The 12348-nt window shown below is 25.7% G+C and overlaps 2 protein-coding genes across 7 annotated transcripts; one reads left to right on the forward strand and one right to left on the reverse strand.

The window, feature by feature from the left end:
• Positions 1-1048: 1048 nt before the first annotated feature.
• On the reverse strand, positions 1049-8239 carry LOC140668130 (lanC-like protein 2). Of its 6 annotated transcripts, none has more exons than XR_012047128.1 (11): positions 8018-8136; positions 7662-7877; positions 7368-7547; positions 7141-7292; positions 6375-6522; positions 6149-6289; positions 5813-5995; positions 5595-5741; positions 5198-5300; positions 4885-4993; positions 1049-2035 (listed from the first exon to the last, which is right to left on the reverse strand). XR_012047128.1 is itself a non-coding variant. In XM_072896802.1 (10 exons), the coding sequence occupies exons 2-10, from the start codon at positions 7758-7760 to the stop codon at positions 1959-1961; spliced, it is 1230 nt and encodes a 409-aa protein (XP_072752903.1). In that variant the 5' UTR covers positions 7761-7877; positions 8123-8239; the 3' UTR covers positions 1049-1958. The 6 variants fall into 6 exon arrangements, 4 of the variants coding, with proteins under 4 accessions (XP_072752903.1, XP_072752902.1, XP_072752904.1 ...); XR_012047127.1 differs by having other exon boundaries at positions 4885-5092; XM_072896802.1 differs by lacking the exon at positions 4885-4993 and having other exon boundaries at positions 8123-8239.
• Positions 8240-9049: 810 nt separating this feature from the next.
• On the forward strand, positions 9050-12013 carry LOC140667993 (chitinase domain-containing protein 1). Its single transcript, XM_072896486.1, has 7 exons — positions 9050-9261; positions 9390-9533; positions 9633-9810; positions 9887-9996; positions 10082-10236; positions 10486-10818; positions 11784-12013. The coding sequence occupies exons 1-7, from the start codon at positions 9151-9153 to the stop codon at positions 11923-11925; spliced, it is 1173 nt and encodes a 390-aa protein (XP_072752587.1). The 5' UTR covers positions 9050-9150; the 3' UTR covers positions 11926-12013.
• The last annotated feature ends 335 nt before the right edge of the window (positions 12014-12348 follow it).

Genomic DNA, 12348 nt, shown 5'->3' on the forward strand with positions numbered 1-12348 from the left:
TAACCGTCTAATGTCAAGATGTATCTGACCACAGTACATTTTATTGTTGTGCTGACTAAGTGGGAAAAAAATCGTTTGCATCTCATTATCATGTAAGATTATTGTTTTTTACACTTTTATCATATAAATGAATTCTTATTTTTTACTTTCTTGGCTATCCTACCAACTGTATAATTTTACGTTTAATTTTATTGTTACCTTCAACTTAAGATATAAATAGTACATAAGAATTTAAAATAGCACACATATTTTTTATATAAACATACAATTTTCAGACGGTTATATGATAATGGATAAATTTTTATGCGTCAACATTCACTGTAATCAATCATCAGCAAGAGAATATTGATAGAACAAGACGAATAAGGACTTATTATTGTGACGAATCTGCAAGTATTTAGTCTTACAATTAGACAATTGTCTCGAATCATTACATAACTTTTATGATATTATTGCGTTCATTACTCTGGTGTTACTCTACCTACATCACTTGCGCTGAAGATTGCTCGAAAAATCGAGTCGAAACGTTCGCTATGAATTGTTACTACGAATCGCTATTTATATTTCAATATTTACACTTTACCTATGCAATTTTAATTGTAATGTCTACACATTTGTTGTTAAAGATTCATTATGGTGTAAAATATTCAATTAATTTTATAATGGCCTAGCTCTCTACGCCTTTGCTTTTTTCATTATTTAATTTAAAGAGAGCTTCATATGCATATATATATATATGTATGTATGTATGTATGTACGTATGTACGTATGTATATATGTATGTATGTATGTGTGTGTGTGTGTGTGTGTGTGTGTGTGTGTGTGTGTGTGTGTGTGTGTGTGTGTGTGTGTGTGTGTGTGTGTGTGTGTGTGTGTGTGTGTGTGTGTGTGTGTGTGTGTGTGTGTGTGTGTGTGTGTGTGTGTGTGTGTGTGTGTGTGTGTGTGTGTGTGTATATATATATATTCATTATTTTCGATTAAATAATTAATTTACTATTATTTATAAAAAGATTGTTTATTTGTTTTGATTATGACTTGTTATTATTTACTTTCTGGTTGTTACATAAAGAGTGTGTTAATTGAGAAATTTTTAAATTACTAATAATCATTAAGATGATTGATATTGTAATAATCGGTTTTTTATGTAACGTTTTCTTTTTTTATAATGTTTTATATTCTTGACATATTTTTTACTCATTCACTCTGTAGTTTGTAGTTACTTTGTAAATCTGCGCTGAAGAGGATAAAAAAAAGTGACTGAAACGTTCTTTTATTATAAACTTTAATATGTTAAGTTCTTAAGATTGTTTAATCTAAATAAAATAATTGTACACTAATTACAGTATTTAGCTCTTATTTGTCCATTTCTTGCTAATATTTTGTTTAAATTCTAAGAACTTTTATTTATTTCTTTCTTTATAAAATATCTTATAAAATATTCATTTTTTTATTATCTGGTCTGAATACTTTTATACACAGAATGAGAGGAATTAATTGAAAACATATGTAATCAGTTTGTAATGAGTAGTTACATATTAATAAGATACGACAGTCAAAAAATGAATATTTTATGACATATTTCATTTTATTATGTCAAATTAAAGTATGAAATGTCTCGTAAATTATTCAATTTTTTATCCTTATAACCTTTTATACTTTTTACGTAATTATTGCGAGGAATTGGTGAGGAATTTATATAAAAAAATAGAATAGCTCTATTCAAAAAAAAGATTATCTCCATATAACTTTTGCACGTACACCCAAGGTCAACATTATCTTGCGTTTCTCTTCGAACCAAACTAACTTTTGTCTAAAGCATATTTCTCTATAATAAAAAAAATGAAAAAGTTTGGGAAGAGTAAACTAAAATGGAACACCCTGTATATAAAAATATGTGAAATATTAATCACATTTTTGAAAAAATTTATTCTCTAATTTAAATATATTTATTCTCCAATTTAAATATTATATGTCGGAAATTTAGCCAGATGTGATTGTTGTACATCTAACAAAAAGTATATAACACCAGCAAGACCTGAAAATATGAATAGTATCATCATAACGATACTTCCAATGTGATATATATATATATATATATATATATATATATATATATATATATAAAATATGATATATATATATAAAATATATATATATATATATATATATATATATATAAAATATGATATATATATAAAATATATATATATATATATAATATATAAAATATGATATATATATATATATATATATATATATATATATATACATACATATATATATATATATATAATCGAATGAATCCCAATTGCGCACATTATCAATCAGATACAGTTCCCATTGAACAGATATGGTTACAATCGGACATAGTCCCAATCGATTACAAGCCAGATCGGACACGATTTGTTACGAAAAGTTGCAAACCCAAAAACCTTATAATTATAGACCTTATTACGCATCCGTCGTAGTACCATGGTAATGTGAAATAGATCTTGCAAGCCCATGTAGAGCCGTAATAATTAGCACTTGGTGATATGGATTGGACCTCGCTTCGCGCGGAAAATTGCAAACACATGTGGCATTTTTATAATTATGAAATTTGCTTCGCATCCGAAGTATTAAGTAATATAACTTTTTTTCTCCGATCGGAACTGTGTCCGATCAGAACTGTGTCCAATCAGGCCTGTCTCCGATCAAGCTTGTATTCGATCGGGAAATATTTTCGTGTTCGATGGACAATGTATGCAATCGGGATAATCCCTATAAAATCTTATCATGCTACAGGAAATTTTTTTTGGAAATTTATCTTGCAGAATCCTAAAATATGTATACTCAACTTAAAAATATATAATTGAAAACATAATAAACAAATATAAACATATTAAAATAAGCAAATATTTAAGTAAAATATAATTATATTACAATATATTCTATGTAATATCTTCAATATCCAAATATGATAAACAAAGTACAAACTTTTAATATGCATAATTATTCCTAATCAGAATAATAATAATAAGAGAGAGAGAGAGAGGGGGGAGGGAGGGGGAAGAGGTAAGAGAGGGGGTGAGAGAGGAGAGAAGGGGAGAGGGGGTGGTGGAAAGGGGAAGAGAGGGGGAGGGGAGGGGAGAAAGAGGGGAGAGGGCGGGAGGGAGGGAGATGGAGGAAGGGAGGGGGAGGGTGGGCGAGTTTTGTGTGTGTGCGTGTGTGTGTTGACTATGTGTTATTTTTACATATATTATATATAATTAAATATTCAAATAAAATAAATGATAATACTTTTGCTCCGAGGAAGGTTAAAAAAATTGGACTGATATGTTTGTTCCTATTTTTTCTTAACAACTTATTACAATCTGTACATTATTACTATAATCATATAGATCTTCGATTATTTTATCAAATGCTTTTATTAAAGTTGCTTTTATATACCTTTTCATTTATTTATTAAAATGATATTACTACTTCATTTAATAAAAAAATTTTGTATGCAATATTTACATTTTGTAATATATGCATTCTAAAGAATTTTTATCCCCAATAGGTCCAATTTCTTGATATTTATACTTTTTTAAAAAATTATAGGTTTACATATATATATAATCAATAAAAATGATAATTAAAAAACAAATAAAAAGTAAAAAAGTTACTAATGTAAAAAAATTTAATGCTGATATAATACTTTTACTGTAATGAAGGATTATTATTAATATCTAAGTATGTAATAAATAATAATTAAAATACAATAATTACTAAAATTATTTCATAGCAAATTATTTAAAATTATTTTATTAAGTTTTTTTGTATGAAATTTTTCATACCTTTAATTAATTTTATGGCCGTGAAATTCTTTATTTAAAATATCTTGTATCACAATTATATTATATTCATAAATATTTAATCAAAATAGACAAATTACTCATTTATTTGATATGATAATTTTAATCTTCAAACATAGTAATATAAAAGAATTATAAAAGATAATTATATTTTATATATACAAAAATATACTATACAATTATAATGTGCATAATTTTTATTCCCAATTCGTTAATATCTTTTTTGAGAAAACTAAATTCAAGTAAATATATATGAAATATACATTAAAGTAATTTCTTTATACAATCACTTTTTATAAGTTTTTTCAATTTTTATAAACAATTTTATGAGCTATATAGTGAATTATAAAAACTGTATGATTATCATAAACATCATGACATTCAGAACTTTTTATATTTTATGAAGAACATACATGGCTTAAATCATAGTTTCTCTGATGGAAATATTTTACTGAAAATATGAAACTTTTTTTTAAATCTTTCTCAATTAACCCCGTTTTTCATTATCATTTCATTAATATTGTAATATTTTAATATCAGCAATTTTTCAACATTTTAAAAGTAAGTTTTCAGTTTATTTCAATAAATTTCATAATGTCTAATGTCTAATATTTCAAAACTCTCTTAATTCTTTTCAGTAGTATATTTTAACTTTCTTTATATTTCGTATTATATTGAATTTCACATAGAAAATTATTTATTTTGAAATTCAGTAATTTTTTAATAAATTTTATTTCATTTTTCATTGATTTTAGTATATTTAGCAAAATTTTTCCGAGTTGATGTCAAAATTATATAGAAATAATTTAAAAAGTTGTAGTTACATTACAAAAAATTGCTGTTTTTGCATAATTTTTGTGTGAAAAGTAAAATTATTTCTAGCAAGTTTTTGTTTCTTTTTTCATGCAAGATTACAGCAATTATTGTAAATTTATTTAAACTCTATATCAAACACATTTTAATATTAAAAAAATAAAAATATATAATATAATCTCATTTAGATTATAATAAATTTAAAAGTTTAAATTGTGAGATGAAAAATAGTTACCATGATTATTAATTGACAACAGTTTTGTAATATACAATGGTGATGATCACATGGCGTTTTGTATAGTTTTGCATATAGTGTTTTGTAGTGTATAATGCCATAATTTAACCTATTGGAAACTCGATTATTAAAAAAAATTATGAAGATTTGATAATCCAAGATACTTTTGAAATGGACTATAAATTGATATGATCTGTTTCACTGTTTGCTGTACAAGATATGACTATGTTATTTGATTGTGTACAATTGTATTATGCGAAATATTATAGTGAGATAATTTAAATATATTAAATAATTTACATATTATTGTTACCTTCGAACAAAGAAAAAGGCCTATCAGGATATCGATTTTGATGTGAGCCATAATCAAAACACCATTCAGCAAACTTGCAAGCCCGATATAAGTACTTAATATCCTAAAATTGTTGTAATAATTAATATTAATTTGTATAAACAATTATAAATTACTTTAAAGATTAGATAGAAATATTCTAAAATATATTCTAATTTATCTCATAGTATAAGTAAATAATATAAATATCCAAAAATTTTTCAAATAACTTTAACATGTTACAGTTATAATAATATGAATCTACTCATTTGTATATCTGTGTATCTGTATATCTAGATATATGATAATTTTGATATATTGATTTGTCTTAAATATTTGTATATTGTTTTGTTACTTATTTTCAAAGAGTGAACCAAACCTTTGTTTGTTGAAATAAATATAGAAAAGTATAACCGTTTCCAGCGACACCATGACAAATGCTATATCCTTTTTTTAGTAATCCTCTTTCCCATATTACTTCTCCACAGTGTATTGCGGTGTCTAAAAATGTATTATCTTCGAATATCTAATTATATTAATGATAATATAAATTACTTGAGTAATTATTTATTAAATTTTATATAAAATTTATATGACCTTATATGCCAAACAAAACAATATAGATATTCCAGGTGCTCCATGACACCACTGTACTAATTTGTCAGAAGAATTTCCTAATGAAGAAGGGAAATTTCCAGAAGAAAATTGTAATTTTTGAAGATAGTATAACGATGGCTTCAAATAATTGTCAATTTGTTCTTGTGTTAAATAATGTCGTGCCTAAAAAAAAAAGAAAAACAGAAAATGCAATCAATAATAATACTGCTAACTTTACATATTTTAAAAAATTAAGATGATAAAATCAAAAGAAAATCGAAATAGAATCAAATAATGTATCATATTCCAAAATACATAAGTCTTGTAATATAATACCTGCAATAACAAATATAGTATGCCAGTTAATCCATGAGCACCACCAATATATTCTTTTTGATGCCAAGAATACATTAGAGGTGATTGACAACAATTTGATGAAGAATATGATATACCACTTTTTATTATATAAGAAATAATCTGTGTAAACAATTTTAATGTAAAAAATTTGTATTATTTCATTTAAATATAAATTATATATTATGAAATTTAAAAAAAACAATACCTTTTTGATGAAATCTGCTTCTATTGGAGCTGGAGATATATTTGCATTTACATAAAGCAAACCAGCTAAATACCCAGCTTTTCCATACAATAATTCATCAGGAACATCATTATGTTTGTTCAAAACATAAGTAGAGAAAGATTTTAATCTATAAATTTTAAAATTAAATTATTCTCTTATATATTAAATGTTTAAAAAATAATTATTTATTAAAATTTATTATAACATATTGTTTAAACATACCGATATTTTTAAATAATGAAAATTAGAAATATTCCAAACTTAAATTTTATTTCTTTAATAAAAAAATTTTTTAATAATTTTTTAACTAATAAAAAAATATTACTTTATTATTTTTCAGTTCTACATTTACAAATATTTTATTTCTATTGCTTAATTTAATAATTTAAGTTTTTTAATGATTTATATTATATTATTATTGCTTTATTATTTTACATATATAAATTACTCAAATATATATATCATAAATTTGTATTTAAAATTATTTCCACTTTATAATAGAATAAAATTTATAAAAGTTTTAAGTTTAAGAATTATGTATATGTATTTATTATTTTATATATTATGTAATAACTCACAATTCATATACTTTCTCTCTCTCTCTCTCTCTCTCTCTCTCTCTAAAATATATCTTAAAAAATCTTTATATGCAAGTTTTAATAAATTAAATAAAAATTTATAATTTTAAAATATATTTTTAATTCAAATAAAAAATATATACTTCATAAAATAAAAAATTATATACTTAAAAATTAACTGTTCCATTTCTTCTTTCTTTCCCTGTGTATATAATATTACAGCTACCAATGCTAATGGACCTACAACTCCAGTCAAAAAAGTTATTTTATGCTTGCTTTTGAAATCTGTACTACATTTTCTTAATATATCTGTTGCTGTCTAAAAAATTAGGTACATTATAGAATATTTAACTTTTAATTAGAAATTATATAGCATATAAAATTTTATACATACTTTGATATATGTTGAATCATTGTAATATTTCCCATAATGATATAATGTAAATGCAATTCCTGCTGATCCAGTGTACACAGAATAATCATCATTGTTATACCATTTTTTTTCATTCTCTTTTAATATTTTCATTAATTTCTTTATTTCTAATGTTAATAATGATTTAAATTCATCATGAATCTGAAAGATATTTCTTTTTGAATAAAACTATATAAAATTTTGGATCTTGTTATATACATAATAAATTAGTACATATATACAATTATATACAAATTAATTTAAAAAACTATATACCATAGCAGAATTAGTCTCGATTATATTATGACTGACAGCAATGGAATAATCCTTAAAGTGATTTTTATAATGCCTAGTGGTATCCATGATAACTTCCATAAATTTTATTTCGGTAATTCTGAAGGAGAGTAGTCTTCCTCACCGTTTTTGTTAAAACTTAGAAATATTATGTATTTATGTGTGTAAAACACGAATTCACAAATAAAAATCGTCGCTCTACAACAGAAAAAAAGTTATAACGTGTTAAAAAGTGACAGTTGCGAGGTTATAATTTCCATAACATTAAACGTGCAAGGGCAGCACAGACTATCCAAGCATACGCAGTGACGTGAAAGTATGCAAAATTACAAATTTACATTGAAACTACCACGCAGTACTGTTAGCCTTGATAGTTTCCACGCTCTCAAGTTTTGTTATATTTTTTATGGGGGCTTCGCCCCGTCCCTCCTTTGCACTCTTACCTAAGCGTTCTTTTCTATATATATGTATAGTATGTATATGCTATGTACACAGATTAAGACAGATAGCCAAAGGCCCCTATAAAGATGAGATCTCCATTTTCGTGCGACAGAGTTTTGCCCCTTACCGACACACTTTGCCCCTGGTTTGAGTTCGTGCTAAATTCCGCAAAAGACTTTGCCCCCGGTTCGAGTCCGTGCTAAATTCCGCAAAAAACTTTGCCTCTGGTTCGAGTCCGTGCTAAATTCCATTATTCTTCACTGATTTTAATCTCCTTTTTTGTGATGAATATTAAAATTAAGTTGATCTGTATTCGAGCTTTTTGTTCAATGCGTCTTGTAATATTTTTTTATACTTGAAATTTAGAGAAATATTCATGTTTGTTATAAGACCTAAAGAAAGATAAATATTCGATCAGTGTCGCTAGCGCAGCGAAATAGCACAAAAATATTAATTCAGGGATCTTAGGTTCAAAACTTGAGCTGTTATAATTTTTTTGTTTTTTAATTAAAAAAATTTTTTTATTACTTTGTATGTCATGTAATATGTATTATTTATTACATAGAAATAAATATTCGGCATATATTTATTGTTAGATACACATATATTTCCTCATATAGTTAAAATGCATAAAATGATCGTAATATAAATAAAATTATAACAAACATGAATATTTCTCTAAATTTCAAGTATAAAAAAATATTACAAGGCGCATTAGACAAAAAGCTCGAACACAGATCAACTTAATTTTAATACAGATTCACCACAAAAAAGGAGATCAAAATCAGTGAAGAGTCAACGGAATTTAGCACGGACTCGAACCAGGGACAAAGTCTTTTGCTGAATTTAGCACGGATTCGAACCAGGGGCAAAGTCTTTTGCGGAATTTAGCACGGATTCAAACCAGGGGCAAAGTGTGTCGGTAAGGGGCAAACTCTGTCGCACGAAAATGGAGGTCTCATCTTTATAGGGGCCTTTGGCTATCTGTCTATTAATCTGTGTCTCAGGCTTCTCTTTGTAGTTACATACTATGAATACAGATATTTTGATTATAATATTATTTCTTGGAGAATTATGTTGTGGTACTCTATCACCACCAGCAAAAAAAAATGAAAAAGAAAAAAAAAAGGCTAATAATAAGGTTGGTTCATGAAAGAATATATATATAATTATATATATATATATATATATATATATTTTATTTTATTTTTTTTATAAGTATATAAATATTTTTTTATTTTATAAATATCATACTTTAAATTATATCAGGGTCCTGTAAATCAGAATGTTTTCCAAAGAAACTTAGTAGTAGAAAATCCTAGACAGCAGGATATTCTTCATGAATCTGGTCGATATTTTCAAGATACAAAACATAGGAGATTTAAAAAAGATGTATTAGGATATTGTACTTCTGTAAGTAACAATAGTAATACACTATATAGCCTTATAGAATTATAAGAATAAAATATAAAAAATAGTTATATTTATTGAATATGATTTGACTTTTTTTAGTGGAATGCAGATGGATTTAAAGTTTCTAAAACATTTCATGGCAAGTTCACAATGATATCACCGGTATGGTTATCCTTTCCTTTTAGTAATATATCATCCTATCAATTGACCACTGACTCTATACAGACTAAATGGATAAAGGAAATTAGAACTAATAATGCTAATCATAGCGTGAAGCGTAAGTAAAAAATGATTAATATATCTATACTTCTCATTAGTTAATTATTTATTGTTGAATTATTAATTATTTTTAGTTATACCTAGAGTATTGTTTGAACACTGGTCAATTGATGATATTATTAGGATACACAATAATACAGAGAGTCAAACACAATTAATAGTATCTCTCTTGGATACTGCTCAGGTATCAATTAAATATATTCTTGTTAAATATTATATATTTTTTATTAATTATTTAAATATATATAGAAATATTTTATGTTTTACAGACCTTCCATTTTGATGGATATGTTTTAGAAATGTGGAATCAGTTTGTATTTGCAGGAGCAAATTTATCAGTTGTTACTTCTATAGTTAGATTTATTGCACAGAAGTTAAAAAAACATAATTTGGACATTATATTAGCAATACCACCATCTAGAGGGTACTTAATAACAATAATTTTTTAAAATACTTTCACAGGAAGGCCCTTGTATTAAGTGATATGACTATTATGTAGTCATGTATAATCATTTAGTTATGCAAATGTAGAATAGTGAAAGATGAGTAGTAAATGTAGAGTAGTAAAAGATAAACAATAAGAAATCAGAAAATATGCAATACAAAGGCTTGTCTGTACATGTAGATGATATAAATATCCTTCTACTTATTTGATATTTCTCCAATTTTTTAGTACACAAATTGAATTGTTTTCAAAACAACAATTTGATGACTTAGCGTCATATGTAAATGCCTTTTCACTAATGACTTATGATTATTCGAGTATTCAAAGACCAGGTCCAAATAGTCCTTTAAATTGGGTCAGACAATGTGTTGAACTATTAGTTCCAAAAAAAGACGAGCTCAGACGATCTCAAATTTTATTAGGTATTAATTTCTATGGTTATATATATACACCAGAGAGTGGTAGAGCAATTCTTGCATCTGAATATTTGGATATACTGAAATCATTTAAAGGAAAAATACAATGGGATAATAGCAGCAAAGAGCATTTCTTTAAATCAAAGTAAGTTTTTGTGATTTAATAAATATTATTTCAGTTTATAATGGATAAAAAATTATTTTAATTTTTAAGTATCTTTTATGTATGTGTACATATATATACATATGTGTATATGTATATATATATATATATATATATATATATATATACACAGGGCATCCCATTTTAACTTAGACACCAAAATATCTCGAAATGTACAAAAGATACAAAAAATGTTTTCAATAAAAAGTTGTAAGGTTTGATGGGGGACATAAAGAAGTACCATTGATTTGACCTTAGGTGGCACCGACAAGGTCATGTCAAGGTCACTTCGATTTTTTAAAATGGAACCTCCCAGATTTTATTGCACATTATTATAGCCGTTCTTGAGACCTTGTCAAAACACTATAATTTAATTTACTCTAGATCAGCTGCTTTGAAGTTATCATTATTTATACGATAATATCCAGTCAACGAAGATCGGTGATTGATCCAGTTAGTTGATCAGATCATTCTTCGATCTTGCCTTAATTGGTTGGGTTATTCTTTGATCTTGCCTTAGTTAGTTAGATCGAGCTTACCTTCATTGACCGAATTATTTTACTTTAGTTGGCCAGATCATCCCTCGATCTTGTTTTAGCCGGATCAATCACCAATCTTCGTTGACTGGATATTATCATATAAATATTGATAACTTCAAAACGGCTGATCTAAAGTAAATTAAATTAGTGTTTTGGTAAGGTCTCAAGAAGGGTTATAATAATGTGCAATAAAATCTGGGAGGTTTTATTTTTAAAAAATCAAACCAACTTTAACATGACCTTGTCAGTGTCACCCAAGGTCAAACCAATGGTACTCGCTTATATTCTCCATTGAACCTTACAACTTTTATTTAAAATATTTTTCCGTATTTTTTGTACATTTCGAGATATTTTGGTATCTAAGTTAAAATGGGGCGCCCTGTATATATAAATGTATTTATGTTTCAGATTACCTATAGGTAATGGTTACATTTTCTATCCTACATTATATTCGATTAAGGAAAGATTAGATCTTGCTAATGAATTAGGTACAGGGATTTCAATATGGGAATTAGGCCAAGGACTGAATTATTTTTACGATTTACTGTAAAATGTTAACCACTTCCACTTTAAATAAAATTTGTTAAAAAAAACATGTGCAAATACAGTAATAAGAGGACTAAAAACATATATATTTCAATGTTTATATAATGTTGATAAAAATATATTTTAAATCTATTGTGTTAATTTTACTGTTCGTATATATTTATAATTATAATAGTTGAATTATCACTATCATTTGTTGTATTCTTTGATTCATTATCTTCAAATACATAAAGAATATCATGTATATATATATATATATATATATATATATATATATATACATACACATATATATATATATATATGTGTGTGTGCGTGCGTGCGTATGTATATATATACAGGGTGTCCCATAATTCGCGAACCACACGTTAAGTGCAGGTAGAGTAGGTTAAACTGAATAAAAAAATTATCTACCATTTTGCAATGT

This window comes from Anoplolepis gracilipes, chromosome 7 (assembly GCF_047496725.1).
Source record: "Anoplolepis gracilipes chromosome 7, ASM4749672v1, whole genome shotgun sequence".
NCBI classification, from domain to species: Eukaryota; Metazoa; Arthropoda; class Insecta; order Hymenoptera; family Formicidae; genus Anoplolepis; species Anoplolepis gracilipes.